Source organism: Sceloporus undulatus, chromosome 6, assembly GCF_019175285.1.
Source record: "Sceloporus undulatus isolate JIND9_A2432 ecotype Alabama chromosome 6, SceUnd_v1.1, whole genome shotgun sequence".
Taxonomy (NCBI): domain Eukaryota; kingdom Metazoa; phylum Chordata; class Lepidosauria; order Squamata; family Phrynosomatidae; genus Sceloporus; species Sceloporus undulatus.
The window spans coordinates 141,477,709-141,497,024 of record NC_056527.1 but is presented as its reverse complement, the minus strand read 5'-3'; the positions used below and the strand labels follow the sequence as shown (position 1 = coordinate 141,497,024).

Below are 19,316 nucleotides of genomic sequence, written 5' to 3'. Positions count from 1 at the left end.
CATCCCTGAAGCTTTATAAGAACAGAAGGAATGGGGGGTGGGGTGAAGTTGATGTTATGAAACTAAAAGCAAAAGCTATCAGAAACACACTGAAAAGGGTGCTGGTGGGGAAATGACAGAAGGCATTTAGAGGATCCACTTAGAACCAACCTTTTTTCACTGGATGGTACAAATCCGGCTGAGAATCTATAGCACAACGGAAAAACAAGAACAAAAAAAAATAGTAGAGAAAGGAGATTAAGAGGGAAGAAAAGAAAAAGGCTTGTGTGCAATTGCTGGCTTCGACTCTGGGCATCATTTAGGTTAGAGATTAAAAAGCACACTTAGGCTTATGACTTATCCTAGTATAGGAAAGCAAGGAAAGTGCATTTTTAGGAAGTCTGGAGAAATTTTGGGTAATGAGACTGAGGTCTGGGCTAAGGGCCCCACAGCTGGAATCTCTTATATTCCAAGCTACTTTTAGAATGGTTTCTACAGGCAAAGTTGTGTGGAACAAAAGGGAGAAGAATTGTATTTGTATCCTGGGTAGGTGGCCACTGGTATCAGGTAAGGTCAGGTAGAGTGGCATGCCACGTAAGTAAATATTCTTCTTTCCACATACCTTCACTTTCTGATGAGGCAGGGAATGTTTTCACCTGGAATGGACGGAAAGGTTTACCATCAAAGAGGGGAGATTCATCACTTTCCTCAGAGCTCACATGGACATCCACTTGGGAGTCAGAGATGGAAGATGTAAACTGGTCCATGTCAGCTCTCTGCTCCTGAAGCAGCTCATCTATAAGAAGGTAAATTAGACTGTAGCAAAAATCATAGTAGTGACCAACATGGCTGCAGGAGTATAAGGTGCACTTATTCCATAGTGCAAGCTTTCACTATTACAGCCTGACAACAGTCATATCCTACATGCTGTTTCCAAGAAACTCATCATGTCTTACATTCAAATTTTATGGTTTTTGTCTATGGAAGGAATACTTTGTGTTTACTAAAGAAAATGAACCTAGAACTTTAATAACTATAGTCACAGTCGCATCAGAGGGTCCTGATGGAGGGGTGAGTGCACTCCTCATGGTTTTGTCACCAGCCTGGCAATGAAGCCATGAAGGGCAAGCAGCAGGGGGGACCGAACCGGCACTGAAAGCAAGTTCACCCCTTGTAGCTCTGTCATTACCCTGGTTCTCTCTCCCTATGGAAGGAGCCTTGAGGGGCAAGGCTGCACCATGTGTCTCCAAGCCTGGTGATGCGCTCCCTTTGCCCAAAATGATTCAAGATATTGATAAATTTCCTTAGTAAATATAAAAAACAGTTCAAAGACACTAACCAATTTCACTCTGGATTTCTTCAGCCACATAAGCTACCTTGTAGAGCAGGGACAGGCTTTGATTCATCCTCTCCTCAATCACATGGAGATGAGTCATCACCTACCAACAGAAGGCAGAATTTATGACATCTGCACCATTTTTAATTTTAAATGTTATGCCCGCTGTAGAACCTGAATTACAGTTACCTTACATAAAAAGGTCCAACGTAATCTCTTTTAAAGCCACGTTGCATCTTTTTAAGCATCACATCTTCTGACCATGGAAATAGTACATTCTGTATACCAATTACTGGAGAACACTAGTGCCAAGAAGCTATTGTGCTCACAATCTGTTAGTGGACCTGCAGCATGGGGCCTGCTTAACCACTATGTGAAAAGAAGTCTGAATTAGAAAGATCTCCAGTCTGACCTGACACAGCTCTTTGTATGTTCATATAATGTCATTATGTGCTGTACAAGCTAACACTGTTGTCTGCTGCTTTCCATTCCCATTTTAAAAGTTGTTTTCAAAAAGGCAAGTGGGAGTGAAGGAGAAACAATAGTGAGAATAATACAAGGCTGTGTAAATATACTAAACACAAAATAATCATCAAATACTGTATCAGGTAGGTAAAACTGAAGAACCAAATGTAAAGAGAAGATATTATAGTAAGGACACTCCAACTTCCCATCTGTTTACAATATAATTCTGGGGTCCTCCAATGTTTGCCCAATTGGAAGATTGCCTTCAGATCTAGAAATCATTTATTCTCTCATGCAGTCAAAGAAAAATCTAAAAACACACTTCTATGTACAGTGTTAGTTCTGAAAATTATGCTTTAAGTTTCTAGAAAACCTGATACAATTTGTCACTTTGCCCTCTAAGTCTTTGTCTTAAACTGCATAATTTCAAAAGGAAGTACGTAGCTTAACACAACTGTTTCTAAACAGAGACAGTAAAAGTTTTAATATGTGGACAAAAAACCTGGCCTTTATTTAATGGGATGTATCTGGGCATAATGGCCAGGTGTGGTTTCCTCTCCATACAAACCAGTTTCCTGTTTTTGTGCAATTTAGCCTTCAGAACTAGCTTCTTACCTTAGCAGCTATAGTATGTATCTGACCAGCAGATGGTGCTGCATATTAAGGAATTATATAAACTTCATAAGGAATTAGTTAATAAGGATGACCAAATTGGAAGAACAGGATTGAACTGAATGGACCTGCTTAATAGGCTGAAGTATATTTGACTTTTAAAGGAAAGGATGAAAGCAATTTAATTTTCTGTGTGGCAGCCGGTCAATTTGGTGGGTCGACTGAGAAGCTTAAAAGCGCATCTAAAAAAGTAAAGAGAACAGAACTGAGTGGTACCATCAGCATCACTTGCATGCCAATGGGAAAGCGCAACGGGATACACAATGAATTAAGGAATCTTTGAGTAGTTATGGCTTAAGCTCAACGCACACATTCCTGAAAAGAAAGGGAAAGAGATGTTGCTTGATCTACTTGGCAAGCTGTATGAAGGCAATCCTGGGGACTATGCTCCTTTAAAAGATTAGGACTCAAATAATGTCTGCACCATGAAAGCCAAAAATTAATGAAGCATTTACAAGTCACAAGATTTAAGGAAATATTCAAAATACTCTCTGGTGATTAAGTGTACAAATGTGAATACACTAACTTTGCAGCAAAGTGGACATTTCAGCATACAGAGGTAATGTAAGCAACAGCAAACATATTTAGTACAGCTGCATGGCTAAATTCAGTTCATCAAACACTATTCTCTAGTGTAACTTCTACAGCAGACATACTAAAATTAATACAACAATCACTTATAACTTAATAATCACCTTAGCAATCACCCTGTCACCTAGAAATAAGACACCATTTACAGACAGTGGCTTCTAGCCATGGCTCTACCAGTTGACCTTGTGCAACCTTGATAAGGACTTCCCATGCATCCCAGTTTTCTCCTTCCATGCTCTTAGTCATGAATGAGACTATCCTGGCAGTAAAACAAGTTTCTAAAAAAGGAATGAAGAATGGCCCAGAAAAACAGTAATACCTTGAAAATATGGGGTACTGACATTTAGAAGAAAGGGGATTGGGGATTGGCAAGTAGCCAAAACAAAAACCCATCACCCAGGATTTTCACCCACACTTGGCAAAAGTAAGAAAAGGATTTAAGCCAAGAAGCCAAAAGGACAAGTAGTCAAAATATGAATCCCATCACCCCGCACCAAGCATGTCAGTTCAAAGAATGGCCATCACTCACAAATGTTACAGTTGGCAACCAAATGTGATCCATACCACACATGCAATGTGAATAAGTATATTTTTAAGCTGCATAAATGTGCCTGATAAACATACCAAGAAGATCAGTCAACACAATAAACCATGATTGCTTATGACACAATGAGTCACAATAGCACTCCCCTCCTCTCTTGGTTCAGATGAAGCCTTTTGATGAATTCAGGGCCAAAACCTAAGAAATAATCCAATTGGATAGTTTTTTGTGGGTTTTTCAGGCTATATGGCCATGTTCTGGAAGCGCTGATTCTTGATGTTTTGCCTGCATCTGTGGCTGGCATCTTCAGAGGTTGGTTGCATGGACGTGAGTAGGATATATATATACTGTGTGACTCTTGGCTGGAAGTGATTTACATGTTAATCTGTGTGTTGGTCTGTTATTGAATCGCAAGGCCTCAGGGTAGGAGGATCTGCAAGGGAATTTGTGTCTATTTCATCAGTAATCCATTGTCTGTGGGAAACCCCCTGTCCCTGGGTGGTGTTCATTTGCATGTGCCAAGTTTATTTTGGTGTTTTTCAGGACTGGTAGTCAATCCACTTTGAGACCGCTTTAACTGTCCTGGCTCAGTGCTAGGGAATCCTGGAAATTGTTGCTTATTGTGGCACCAGAGCTCTCTGACAGAGGCAGCTAAATATCTCGCAAAACTACAGTTCCCAGAATTCCCTAGCATTGAGCCAGGGCAGTTAAAGCAGTCTCAAACTGGATTATTACTGCAGTGTGTTTTGGATCTTAGTTTGGCATCATGCTAAAATCTTGAACTGTGTTTAATCTTAACCACGTTTAAGATCCTGTTTCAGAACCTATCATTTAAATGTGGCTTTTTTCAAGCAAATCGTAGTTAAGATGAACTACAACTTGGCAAATTTGGATACAACCTACAGCCTGTGGTTAGTAATGGAAGCCAAACTTGAGTTTCACATCCATTCCATAGTAGGCAGGAGCTGATGAGTCTGACGTTTGCTGCAGTTTGTTTTTGTAATGTTAAAGCATGGCTTAGTATACTGCCCAAATAATTCAAAATTTGCCTAGTGCATGAAAGGAAAAAAAATACTACAATGTTGTTAAGCTGACATGTTCCATATATTCAGTTCACATTCAACTAGAATAGGTTCTATGAGTCTAGGAACTGGCCCTAAGTATTAGATAAAAATACTTTCTAGGCATCTCTTCACCTGTGATTTCATCTGTGCAGCCTTTTCTGGGTCAACAGCCAAAACATGCTGGTAATGTCGGATTGTGTGCAGGCGATCTTTGTTCTCAGCACGGATGTAACGCTTCAAGGCTTGGAGGATACGATGAGGCTGCAAACATTAAACCAAGCCAGTGAGAGTATGACAATGAACAAAGTCTTTCCAGCTATTTCAGTAGGAAACACAGTTCGTGACCCACTCTTTAAACCCTCAGACCACATGGTTTCATAGTGAGCATGAGATACATGACCTGAAACCATGCAACAGCAAAGAAGCCAGAACTGGACCAAGCAGAAAATCCACACTTACAATAAAATTGGAAACTATTAAGAGCACTACAGTGTGATATGCATAATTGCAGGTGTAGGTAACCATGGTAGATTTCAGTGTCAATTTTCTGCCTCTGGGACCCTTTGGGGCCACACCAAAAAGATGTGCCCAGAAGTCCACTTGTGGATTTAAACAATGGGTATTTCTTGGCTTTAGACAGTCTGGGGCACTCCTGAAACTTATTTAAAAGGTTAACTGTTGATCCTGTAAGTTTCCAAGAGATGTAACTGATGAGGGGAGAGAAAGATGACGGGTCAACTAAAACAACACTTCACCTCTGCTGCATTGTAATAAGCTTCATCAAAATAGCTTGCTTTTGCAGAATCTGTTGATGTCTGCCTGCTTCTGATAATCTTTGTCACCAGTTGCTAATGTGTGCTTTTCTTCCAGACACTTATGACTTCTCTATTATATTCACTGATCCAAAACATCTCAGGGGAACGTACCCGGGGTGGGTCAGTCTGCAGAGCCACTAGATAGTTTTCCAGGGCAATGCGACGGCGGTCATCCAGCATGGCTTCTACCCGAGCTAGGTGAGTCTCCACAAGCTGTTGCTTCTCACTGGCTGCCTCTTTCTCCAGTGATTTAACCATTGCTTGGAATCTCTGTCAAAGAAAGATGTTGCAATAATGTTTGTTAAGCAGTAGAAAAGAGATAAATGGTATCCTGATTATTCACCTAGATACATTAATGAGATAGCACCTGCAAAATGTTGATATAGTTTTTGATTCTCCTATATTCTGTTCACAAGATACAGTAGTGAAAAATATGTCAGACATTTCAATTTGGTGTACTATTCAGGTGTAGAATTGGTATTTACAACAGCCATTTTACAACTACTTCAGCGGTACAAATTTATTTTTAATAACAGAAACTAAAGATATTCTAAGGGGCTCCTAGCATAGCCACTTCTTGGTATTCCAAATTTCAATCTCATACCCTTCAAAACAGAGGTTTTCTAAGAAGTAGCCATGTCTCTTGCAGCATTAAAAGGAAGAAGGGAGCAGAAGCAGGCGAAAGAAGAAATATAGAAACACCTTTAAGACTAATTGGTTTGCTTTTCAGCATGAGTTTTCACAGATATAGAGCCAGTTCTTTAGACGCGGTACACAGTGATATCCAGGCCTCAAGATATAAAGCATATTTATGCAGTTGTGGATGTGGGATGGAATGTAATAGGATCCAGAAAGATGAAAATCATTATTCTTGCACTAAAATTTCAAAGAGCTATATAAGCCAGTATATGTCTTTCAGATCTTTCCAATGATCAGTTAGTGTACATGTGTGAAATACATGTAGCGTGTCATGAAATCATTATCTTTGTTCATACTTCTGCTAATGGATTGGAATATGTGAATATAATTCAATTCAGCTGTTTCTGTTTCTAATCTTCCTTTGTCATTTCCTTAAAGGACTTCAACCTTCAAATATATTCCTGATGTCTAGGACAGCTGAAATGTTCTTCAACAGTTCTTAGATATTGCTGCTTCTATTGACCAACTTACTGGTATGTTTTATCCTCCCGCTCTCACATCTATGTAAATATGAGGTCTGGATAGCACCCTTGTACTGCATCTGAGGAACTGGGTTTGTATCCATGAAAGCTCATACTACAATAAAAAGAAGTTAATCTTAAAGGTACTACTACATTCCTTGTCATTCCACTCCTCCTCTCTTCCTCCTTTTTTATCTTCCAGGATAGAAATAACAAGCTTAGCAATTGGGTTTCACTATGTTATAGAGGAATGCAGAACTATGTTTCTTTCTCAGCTTGCATGTAACTCTTGCATTTTTTAAGATTAAATTTTAAAAGACACGGGTGAAACCCTCTGCCACAAACTAAGACTAGATTCTAAAAAAATTTATAAATAAGAGAAATTTGTAAGTGAATGTAATGTAATGGAGAAAGTTTATTTGGGATGGTTCATTTGCAAACCATTTTGTTGCTCACAGGTTCTTTTGTTAGCATAAATACATTTCTAAGCCTGTACGACCAAATTCTTAAAATAAAGTGCTACTTCACCAAGACAGCAGTATTTCACCCTGATGGCTTTTTGCCATCTTGTGCAAATAGAAACTTGCATTTCCCGAATCTGAGCAGTGTCAACTCAAGATGGCATCACTGGATGCCTAGAGTTCCATTTTGGCAAGACTACTGACATTCTTAAGAGTTGGCTTCACCGCCTCTTACCAACCAGGAAAAAAACAGACTTAAAATTGCTCATTCTAAGGACAGAAGAATGTATCCATGAAAACAAAAAACACATCCCCCGGCCAGTAGCCAGTCAATGAAAACTGTTTTCTTTCCTTAGTCTTACTGCAGATAGATTACAGCAAAGGCACCATAAAAGAAGGTCCAGTATTCCTGAGATGCACTGCCCTACCTGTGTAAGAGTTTGCCTCTCTGCTTTTGGGAGATTCTTGGCTTGACGCTCTGCTTCTTCCCATTCCTTCTTCACCTAAAAAGTTCCAGAAGGCACAGAAACTTGGTTTAATCTGATATTCAACATTTATTCCAATGCAATGCAGCAATCTTTATTTTCAATATTTAATACTCTACTGTTACATACAATTTCCAGAGTTTCTTTCACTATGAAGTTATAAAACAACAACTTAGTAGGAGCTTAAGAGACAGCTTTGGAAAGAAAACTATCATGGACAGAAGTGTCTAATTTAGGCTCTCAAATTAGCAGTTAAGCTTGGGAAGGCTTATAAGCTTTTTACTACCCAGAGGACAAGCTTAAAATTTTTTGAGAGAGAGAAATACTTGGCCAAAAGGAAAAGCACCATACCAAATTGATGATGGGGGGAAAGCTGGTTAGCCACAACAAAGCTGCCAAGATAAAGAAAAAGAGCAACAACACTACTGCTTAGAGAGGACATACCCTGTCCATGCGGTTGTGATGTCGGACCTCTAGCTGCTCTTTTGCTTTCTGGAAACGAGCATGTTCATTATCATCAGCTGGTGTTTCAAAATAGACATCCACATCATCAGTAGGCACAGGAGTAGGAGGAACTGGAAAGGAAACAAGTGAGGGAGACTCACTCCATTAGTAGCCCTGGAGAAGGCAGCTGCTTCTATGAGGGAGAGTGTCACGCCAATTGATCCACCCACAGAAACAGATTTTAGCATCTCCTCCACTTTGGTTTCTATCAATTGCCAATTTTCTGCAGCACCTAAGTTTACGTAACTGCAAGCCAAGCAATGTGCACAGGTATCTCCAGATCCTTCATTGTGTCCTACACAAATTACACTTTTACCTAGGAAAACTAACTGAAGACATTGCTCAGGATGCCACTTTCTCCTTCCCAAGAGGTTCTGCCTGAACACAAGGCTATACACAGTTATGTTTGATGAAAATGCCCACATGCGTTTGACATTTCAATCCCCAAGGAGAGATTATACACTTCCAGATTTGTTTGTCACCACCATGGTACCAGGTGAAAGGCTAACAAAAACAGTTATAGTACAACCCCCATATCCACAGCTTCTCTAATTCACTTGTGCACTTAACCACATTTGAAAAAATGTTCCCTCTAGGCATTTCTAGATCCTCCAGTATGACTGTATGGCATGTGTGGGCTGCACACTGTCTCACTGAAAGTAATAGGTTTCCCTATTATCTACAGTTTATTATATCCAGAGTGACTTTTAGTACATAATCTCCATGGATATGGGGGTCATACTGTTTGTCATGTAACAGAGGTACAGGAAGACAGTCCACTTATGCAGTCACAATTGGACAGCTACCAGAGAAGCCTTAAAGCTTTTGAAAGTGTGCCATTATTACTTTCATGACACCTGGCCAAATCCACACTGTAATCTTTCACTGAAAGATCAGTATAGATTGCTTATGCCTTTGTCAATTTATGACTATTCACAGTATGAAGTCATGCATTCTGAACCACTCTGAGGTATAGAACAATTAACATTAAGAACCACTAAACGATATATGTTTGGGGTATCTGAATTACCTTAGTGTATCATACAAATCTGTACTGAGATAAATAGTGCATCATCTGAACACATACAGCATTGAAAAGGGACAAGGCCTTTTTTTCAAGTGGCACCTGCATGCTTAGATTTCAGAATCTGGCTTGTCTCTTTTCAATAACAGACAAAAAACATGTATACGTATTTGTTCTTTTATCTTCTTACTGCTCTGTTTAATCTTTTTTTTAATCACTTTTGAACTGTTTGGTTACCTGTCTTGCATATATATGGTCCCCCCCAAAAAAACAACAACAACTGGCCCTATTTTATTTTTAAGCAAATGACAGCTTTTACTAAGTATTTATGAAAGTAAAATGGAAGTATTTGAAGAATGGTCTCATCACAAATCCAAATAGCGTGAATCCATCTTTTTGAAATTTAAGTCCATCAGATGGCACAGAGCACATCTGTCCAATCACTTCTATCAAATCCTAAATTGGTCTTTTTATCTGTTACATCAATCCACAATGCTTTAACATGGGAAAGAATTACTGAGTGAAAGATTGGCCACATAGCACCCACTGCTCATATGAAGACATCCTTCTCTGTAAATGGGAGATTAAACTAGACAGGTGATATATATAGTTTTTCTGCATCAGAATTTGATATGAAGGCCCAATTTCCACTCCCAAATCTTTCTGGGGTGGGATGAACTTTTGTCCGAAAAGCTTCTGACATCCACATCTTTTATCCCACAACTTCACTCAAAATCCACCTAATCAAAAGTTATTTGCATGGAACCCATTTTGTAAATAGGATTAGCACTGTGTATAGACAGATTGCCAAGCCCTAGAGAGCACAAAAAAAGCTTTTCAAAAGACCTCTGCAAGAGCCAAAATCGAAGTGCTAGAATTCAACAATAGATTAATTTTTGTGAGAAGTTTTATTGTAAGAGCTGGGGAGAAAAATGTGGCAAAAGCCTCAAGCTATCAAATAGAGTCATCGGGCTGTGGCCCATATTTCTAATGGTGCAGAAAATGAAACAGAATTTTGTATTAAAAATAGCACTGAAGAGAATTTCTACCAGTGGCTACAATGTGAGGAAAGCAGTTGAAGCAATGCATGATTCCATGAGAAGGCAGCAAGAAAAAGGGCCAGATGAGGTGAATGAGAACAGCAGTTTAACCAACAGAAGCTCAATACCAACTTCATAGTCTTGAATAGGATTTACTGTCTTGCAAGGCAAGAGGTGTTTGGAAAGGTGGACAAGTGAGTGAGGAAAAGCTAGTCTTCCCTGGCTGCAAGAACATAAGCTGAGCCTAAAACCCAAGGCAGTACAGAGACAAGAGGAGACTACTGCAGGACAGACACCATTTCAGCAGACACCAGGATCCAGAGGACAGGGCTACACACAGCTCTTTCCTTGAGCGAATCAAGGATGAGAAGACAGACAGGACAACAGCTTGCTGCAAGAGGGCCAGTGGGAGGCAGGACTTACTCATCTTTTTACACACAGCCATACAATATTCCTCTGACTCAAAATTGTTCCTGTTGCCTCCGCAGCCTCCATATATAAAGCGAATGCACTTTTTCTTGTACATGTCGAAGTACCAACGAGGCATCACAGCCCGGCAGGGACCTGTCATCGCCTCCTGGGAGCAGACAGCTGTGTGGGAGATGGTTAAAGCATCAGCTGGTGACAAGCACAGCTTTGCTAAGCTATTTCAACAGCAATGACGGCTCTAGGTCAGTCTTAGCTGAAACATTGACATTTGCCTGGGGTTGTGCAGATCTATTATCCAGATGTTTCCACATTTCCCATCACTGAAAAGAAATCTATTTGCTGGGTACAAAAGTAGCACCCATTGAGAATGGTGGAGTCTCATTCAATTTGACCAGTTCTACCTCACCCCAAAGAGGGGAGATTTAGATTTTATAGTGAAGCAGTATCTAGGTCATGTTGCATGATGAAAGAAACTCTGAAAGTTTCTGTTCAGTTCATGCATCAAAAGTGTTTTCAGGCAAGAGGACAGGTTCTGTGGCCAAAAACAAAAAAACTTCTACCATTTCCCAAGCAGAACTAGTGGAAGGAAAATCCCTTCTTATTTCAGTACCCCCAATCTAACCTTTCACTTTCAAAACCACAGCTAGCTGTCTGACATGTGGGACTTACATATGTTTCAGTCCCTGCTTCCTTGGAAACTATGCAAAATAACCTGAGAATCAGTGACGATCTCATGAAGCCACAAATACCATTAAGGGATTATGAAACAGACACATTTGTGTGGCAACTAAAATGTGATGTGATGTGCCTCCAGTGCCCAGGCAGGCAAGCCTCTGTTTACTATTTAGGTCACGGCGTGGGCTTGGTGCCTCTATTCATCTGTCTTCTTTTCCCCAGATGTTTTTTTCCCATCTGTATGGTTTTCTCCACTCCCTTCCCCATAACATCATTTGTTTGCTGGTTTCCCAGCTTTCAGACAGGTTTTTCCCCATTCTCAATGGTTGGAATGCCCCAAGTAGCTTATTGAAATGGAATTTGGCCAACAGGGTCAGCAAAGTTCCTCATCTTTATCACAGAACAACCATAACAGAAAGACTTCCAGTATTGTACCAGACAAGCATCAAGATGACATGAATTTCATTACCATCATAAGGGGAGCAAGAGAGACTGGAAAAATGGAACCCTTTTTAATGTCTTGTTTTAGACAGAAACTTTAAAAAAAATCTGTGTCTCTGACTTAATGTTCAATAAGTGGTAACTTCAAACTGGTGTGTATCACTACAAAATGCAGGCTGGGACTCCCATAACCAGATGCTTCTCCATGCTACCAAAAACAAAGCCTCCACCTGCAAAGAGAGTTTGTCAAAGAGATACATTCTAAGTCTACCCATCTTCCTGACATTTTTAATTTTTACGTGGAAGAAAAGGGTTGCTTTTTTTATGGAGAAACTATATTAAGCTCCTATACACAGTATAAAGAGATAAAGTCCTGGCACAGTTTACTACTCCAGTGAGGACTATGCTTTCATGTATCACAAAATGGGGCTGCAGCCCCAGTGGAGGCACAGAAAAATGAGGCTTCAAATTCCAACTGCACAGAAAACAATGGAGAGAAACAACGCCTAGCTATGCTTAGGGTAGCATATTGGGGGAACAGGGGACAAAATGCAGTGTCCATGTTGGAGAACAACAACAAAAGTTGACTAGGTATGGTCTAAACATTTAGAAGAATGGGTGTCTTTCAAGCACCAGAACATTCAATATGGAAGGCATTTGGTAGTCTAACATGTGTGAATGGAAGCTTGGAAACAAATCTGTCATCAGAGAAATTATTTTATTTACAATTAAAACCTCAGTCACAACTGTTGTAGAAACATTAGAAGATTGAAATTTTGTCCTTCTGCATAGCAACAGGGTATGATCTCATTTTAGAACAGTTACAGGACAGAAGCCAAGACTGTGAATATATTAAAGCCATGGGTTTCAACATCTCCCACTACACATCAACTCAGCTGCAAAGGGATACCGAGCTGAGAGGTCTAAGATTTAGAATACTACACTACTGACCACAGAACAGAAAATTACTAATCACAGAAAAGGTACCTTGTTAAGGTGTGAAGCAGCCATCTGAATCACACTCAAAAACAAATCAGCTGAATGGTACTGAACTCCTTCTGTCATTCATACACTAAATCCAAATGGTCTTGCCCCAGGAAAAGGTTATCTTTCTCTGCTATTAGGTGCACTAGTGTTTCCCTGGTGCTGGGGTTTTTCCTCAAATTACAGTGGAAACTCACCTTACATGGGGGAATCTGTTCCGGACCCCCCCCCCGCGCACGTAAGGCAAATTCTTCCTATGCTGGAGCCCCATTCATTTGAATGGGGCTTGTGTGTGTGGCAGCGCGGCGGCACGCACGCCCATTCATCTGAATGGGAAGGGCTACCCTGCGTGCTCCCTGCGGCTTGAGCACATACGCTCAAAGCCACGTATAACGCAAGCGCACTATATCTATTACCTTGGACACAGATGTAATGTGAGTAGTAGTTAACAGATGCTAATAATAAATCAAAACTTTAATGGTCTCCCTGTTCTCCTGGATGGTAAGAGAACCTAAACCTACTTTTTTGGATAACCATCTGGTTTGTAAACTGATGTGCCTTAATCATGATGCAGTGATTAGGTCAACTGCATCCAAGTGACTTCAGAAAACACCAACATATTTGGGTTTTATCCAAAGAAAAAATTGGTTATTCAATCAAAGTTGTTGAAGGAAGACTGCTTTAATGAGTGTAAATCTCAAATTAGTGCAATCTGAAATTTCAAAAAAATCTCACCAAAGGAAGAAAGAGAAATCAACAGGATGCGGTCCAAGTCAGCCACACTACACACACAAGCTAATCTTCTTTTTCAGCAAATGAAGTTACCTCCAGGACTCCAGAGGTTTATGAACAAGGAAGGAGCTGCTAAAAGGAGTTTTGCTTGCTTGAATCTCTTCAGTAAATTAACAGTATAGTACTTGGTTGTTTGCAGACATTGATATGCCAAACATGTGGTAAATGGACAGAGATAGGCTGGAATCCTGGTGGTTAGATCCAACCAGAGTAGACCCATTGACTTTATTATTGAATGGTGAGTCAATATATGAGAAAAATCAACTGGTGTGATGCCTCTAATCTAGTTGGGAATAACAATAGGATTTCAGCCACACTCTCAAGCAAGTGTTGCAAGCATTTGTACAGAACAAATAGAACTGATTGCATTAGGTTTAGCTTATTGTGAAATATAGGAGCTATCTGATGGATATGTTTTAACATTAACAAAAACGTATCGCTGACAAGCTATTTTATGTTTAAGTAGGGTGGCCTTATACTTAAGCAAGCTAGCTCCACCATTCAGAAGAAAATCTGAATGGCTTGTCACCTTGGTAACACATTTTTGAAACCACATTTCAATCTACAGTATTTTCCCCCAAAATTAGACTGCACAAACATATTTCAATGCTGCTTTGTAAAAGGGAGCTTATTCTGAGTGCCAAAGAAAACTGTGTTGCTACTAAGTTGTTTCTACTCTCTCAAGAGTAGGAAAAAAAATGAACCATCTTCTATAAGTGGCATGTGAGCTTTTCTTTTTTGACCTATTTGGCAATTAAAACATCCAAGAGACTGGCAACTTCCTACTCAAATTATGGGTTGCTAACATCCACTGACAACAGCTGGAACAGAGAAAAGCCAAATGAAGGTGAAATGTGGCTGCTTACCTTTCACATCACTCATTATTTCTTTCTGAGAGAGAGATTTTTCATTGCCTGGCTCTGTTGGAGGCTCTTCATTGTAATCTTTATAATCATCAAAATAATAATTCTGGTCTACCACCACTTCGTCTTCATTTTCCTCCTGTTCCTCTTCCTCCTCCTCATCCATCTCCACAGCTACTGTTGTGAAATCATCTGTATCTGCCTCAGTAGGCAACTCACTAAAAAGGAGATGATGAGAAGATAATAAATTGCTATTTGCAAGCAACAGGCACAATCCACTAGCAGAACACTACTAAATTTGTTGATAAAGGGAACTGACCAACATACATAGGACACACAGGCACAAAACATAAAAGCAAAGGCAACCAACGATAAATCACAAAACAACATCTTATTCTGTTTTTCCACTATTGACATGGATTCAACTTCTCCAATAATTCTCAAATTCTTCTTTTAGACCAGTGAGAAAAACATTGCAGAACCCCCCCCCCCAAATAATAGAACCTGTAATTGCCACCTTTTGTAAATGTCATAGACTTCATCCTCCTCTTCTTCTTCCTCTTCCTCTTCTTCTTCCTCCTCCTCCTCCTCTTTGGAAAGTGCTTCATCCACAATTTTGATCTGAGGACAGCATACATACTCTGTGCCATGGAACTGGTCTACTCCACAAGGAAGCAACATGCCGTAGCTGTGTAGGATTGTCCCCTCAGTCAAACAGGCCTGCACAGTATTCAAGCAGTCTATTAGAAAAATACCCGCAAACCACTTTGACCTAGAAACTTTTTTATGTAACTCAACATATGCTACATTGCTGTGTGCCTTAAAGCTGTTTCTCACTTATGGTAACTCTAAGGCAGTGATGGTGAACCTTTTAGAGGCCGTGTGCCCAAACTGCAACCCCAAACCCCCTTATTTATTGCAAAGTGCCATGTCCCTCTTGCTTCCCAGTAACAAACTCTGGCAAACTCTCCGCTGGGGTGACGGCACATGTGCCCACAGAGAGGGCTCTAAGTGCCACCTCTGGCACGCGTGCCATAGGTTCGCCATCACTGCTCTAAGGCAACCTTATCATGGGGCTTTCTTGGCAAGTACTGTTCAGAGGGGGTTGCCTTTGCCTTCCTCTGAGGCTGAGTGTGACCTGACCAACATTACCCAGTGGGTTTAGATGGCTGAACAGGAATATTATTATTGTTGTTGTTGTTGTTGTTTATAGCCCACCTCTCCCCGGAGGATCAGGGCGGGTTACAATCAAATTTAAACCCCGGTCTCCAGGGTTGTAGTCCAGTGCCCAAACCACTACACCACACTGGCCCTCTAGTTATTAGAAGGCATACACGCAAGGCCTTTGAAGCTCATTTTGTATGAATATGTGTGAAGGTGCTCCTTTAGATAACCTTTTCACATATCATTTAAATTTTAGACTTTAATTCCATCACTCTCAGTTGGGCCAGGAAATGTACCACAAAGCAGTGCAGCTGGTGCAAAAGTGGGGCCACAAATTCCAACTCACTAGACCAACATGTAGACCACCACATTTTGCACAATTACAGTTTCCAATCTATCTTCAGTGACAAACCATGCGCAGTTCAGCCATTTGCAACAGGGTCCAGGTTAATCCAGTGGGTTTCAGCATCTGATTCAAACCCTATTCTTCTAGGGTCCTAGACCTATATTCATATCACTATACCATACTTGTTATTGCTTATGCTATACATGTATTAATAGTATAGAACCATCTACTTTAGTAGAACATACAAAGAGATGCCAGAACAGTCTGCCCCCAAATGCTATTTTAGAGTGGTGCTCAATAGATAACATGCAATCCTAAAACTAACACAAATCCACAGATCCATGCCGAACAATCAGAATTGCACAGTAGTATATTTATTCATCACTAGTATATGCATTAATAAATATACAGGCATCATGGAAAGTTTAAAATTATAATATACATTTACATATAATATACACTGAAGCTTTCAAAGGACAGGTTGCTTACCTGTAAATGTAGTTCTTCCAGTGGTTACCTGTAAACTCACATAAATGGGTTGTCCCGTGCCTACGCAGAGCATTTTTCAGAATCTTCTAGAGCGTTTTGGTGGTAGCCCTACCCACCTTCAGTACTGCTATAAACAGGCTTTCCCATCAAAACCTTTCCACTGAAACCATCAGTTCCAATGGCTCCACCGATGGAGCAATCCAAAGGACAAACAGGACATGATGTGGGGAGGATGGGTGGGGTTGTCTGAGTCCACATATGACACTCAAAGAACTAGTTACAAGTATACAACTTGTCCTTCTTCTTCGTGGTCTCTGTGACTCACACAAATGGGAGACTAAGCAAGATACACCGAGTAGGAGGCAGGAGTATCATTGCAAACAAAACAGAAGCTTACTAAACATCAAATCAATGCAATACATCAAACATGAGGAGAACATCCCCCCCTACCCACACAAGGTAATATCAATCCATAACAAGTTTCAGAAGACAGATTTAATCTGAAATGTCAATACACAATACAAAACCAAGTTTCAGAAGACAAAATTGCTGTGAAATGTCAATAATACAGTCAAGATATGGAAGAATAAAAGTACCTATCTCCTGAAGGCAGTATGTAATAAGTTATAAAAGTAATTGGCTGTGACCAGATAGCTGTTGGACAAATGTCACGTGGTACACCGGCCAAAAAATCAGAAGACAAGCAACAACCAATGTAGAATGGGTTCAAATTGAAGCTGAAGGGTCTCTGCAAGCCAGTTCATACTAATCAATTCAAGAAGTGCTGTGTTAAAACAGACAGTCCTTTCTGAGCCAAAGAGTAGCACACACACAAAGTAGAGTCTTTGTGATGTCCAAAAAGCTGAAGTCCTGTTGACATAAAAAGTCAAAGCATTCTGTACATCTAGAGTGGGATTCTGCATGAAAGCCAGCAAAACAATGTCCTGGTTGACATGGAAAGCAGACATGACCTTAGGCAGGAAGGCAATGTCGGGTCTCAAGATGGCTCGATTGGGATGAAAGTTCAAGTATGGATGGTCCAGGTGGAGAGCACAGAGTTCACTAGCACATCATGCAGTCATGATTGCAACCAGGAAGGCAATTTTCCAAGAAAACAACATGAGATTGCAGGTAGTTCAAAGGGCGTTCTACGAAGTTGGACCAAAATGACTTCCAAGCTCCACCGTAGCGTCGAGCCCAACACCAGCAGATGGAGGTTTTTATAACCCTTGAAGAACCTCTTCACAAGAGGATCAAGGAAACAGGAAACCTTTTCTAATCAGCTTAAAGTTCATAGAAATTGCAACAAGGTAACACTGGAGCAATGAGCAAGCCCCTGGAATACAATGAGCAAGAAATCCAAAACATGGTTTTGGAAGAACGGATGCGAAGGGGAGTCAAGAAGTCTTCTCCACTTCTAAAAGTACGAGTGTCTGGTGGAATGTCAATGAGTAGCAGTAACAATGTCACTGACAGCAAAAGGCAAGGAAGCTAGTGAACAATCCTCCATGCCATGAGGTTGAGGGTGTTGAGGTCAGGGTGTTTGTCCTGACCTTGGTACAAGGTGAGAAGATCTAGTCTGCAAGGAAGTCAAATGCAGGCCTCTCCAGACGAGTGAAGAGGGGCAAAACCAGATGGGTGACTACTGGGGCCACCATGGCAAGATGAGGTTACAGAACACTCAGTCCCAGGAGAACATGGCTATTAACCTCATGAGAAGAGGGAAGGGGAAAAAAGCATAAACACTAACACTTCCCAACTGACTCCACTTCTACCTCCAGGGATTGGCCAAGCATAAGAAACTGTGAAAACACCACCTAACTGTCAGAGGTGGACTGTACATCCTTGGAAGGGACAGAGGCAACTTTGCCAGTAAACAATTGACTGCCAGATGAACCAGAAGCTGGCCCTGTGGCTAAGGCTGTGTTAAAAGAAACTGGCTCTATCAGTTCCATACTGACTGATTCCGAAGGCTGATAAGATGGCACTTGAGGCCTGAGGTTCTGTATTCATATATGAGTGCCTTCAAACACTATTCCATCTTGTAAAGACAGTACAATTGGCACAGGAGGCAACCACACAAGTTATGCCAAGGCAGAAAAGACACTTCAGGTGTCCATCTTTTTCCAGGATCGTAGCACCCCAGGAGACACACTTCTTGAAGAACACCAGTAGAAGAAATAGTTCAAACAGCAAATGCAACCTCAAACGCCAGCACCACAACCACCAGTATATTCTTGGGACCAAACAGGCCAAAGAAAGCCCATGAACATTCACAAAACCAGTCTGAAGAACACAGTTCCTATCGATGATGCTTCAGTCGTGGACAAGAGGGAGCTGGTGGTTTCGCAAGAAAGCGCATATACAGGAGTGGTGAAGTGGACAGGGCTACCGCCCAAATGCTTATGCAACACTCTAGAAAGTTCTGAAAGGTGCACTGTGCAAGATAACCCATTTGTGAGAGAAAGGCAGACTACGAAGAACTAGAATTGTGCACAGCCTAAATATAAAGTGCACATACTATTTGTTTTAAACCAAAGAAGTGAAGAGATGAGCATTTCTCATTAGCATTTTATGAAGCTCTCTCTAAAAGCACATAACAACATTCTCAAATTTAATGGCCCTGCTTCCAAGGATTTCCAAAGGCTTAAATCAAAGTCTCATATGTCCCAAATCCAGTGGCTTTAAGACTCAATTATGCTATTTCGTTTTGCTGACAGAAGACCTTATTGCAAATGGAACATTGCTTCTATAAACAGTCAGTGTTTACATGAAACTAACACAAACTGGAGTCCACAAACTGGTTTATTTTGTAAAACTGGGATTTCTGTGAGTTGGGAGTAAATGGCTTATCATTTCACTAAACAAATCAGACTGAATACGCATTTAGGTCATGGTTTCAATTGCATTATGTTGCTAGCTTAATAACAGTCAAACACAACAACTTAGAGATGTGTTTCAGATTTGGTACAAGCTGAATCCTTTCTATTATTGCT

At 40.5% G+C, this 19,316-nt stretch overlaps 1 protein-coding gene across 4 annotated transcripts in view; it reads right to left on the bottom strand.

Moving 5' to 3' along the window:
- The window catches only part of APLP2 (amyloid beta precursor like protein 2), a 64,556-nt gene that overhangs the window by 6,600 nt on the left and 38,640 nt on the right, over positions 1–19,316 (bottom strand). Inside the window, exons 5-14 of one of the 4 annotated variants that reach the window (XM_042471761.1) lie at positions 14,839–15,041; positions 14,325–14,539; positions 10,561–10,728; positions 8,014–8,144; positions 7,513–7,587; positions 5,575–5,733; positions 4,781–4,909; positions 1,319–1,418; positions 602–775; positions 151–186 (exon numbers count right to left, since the gene is read on the bottom strand). In XM_042471761.1, coding sequence (XP_042327695.1) covers positions 151–186; positions 602–775; positions 1,319–1,418; positions 4,781–4,909; positions 5,575–5,733; positions 7,513–7,587; positions 8,014–8,144; positions 10,561–10,728; positions 14,325–14,539; positions 14,839–15,041 — 1,390 coding nt within the window. The remainder of the gene's footprint in view (positions 1–150; positions 187–601; positions 776–1,318; positions 1,419–4,780; positions 4,910–5,574; positions 5,734–7,512; positions 7,588–8,013; positions 8,145–10,560; positions 10,729–14,324; positions 14,540–14,838; positions 15,042–19,316) is intronic. The other 3 variants (XM_042471762.1, XM_042471763.1, XM_042471764.1) reach the window with 3 other exon arrangements.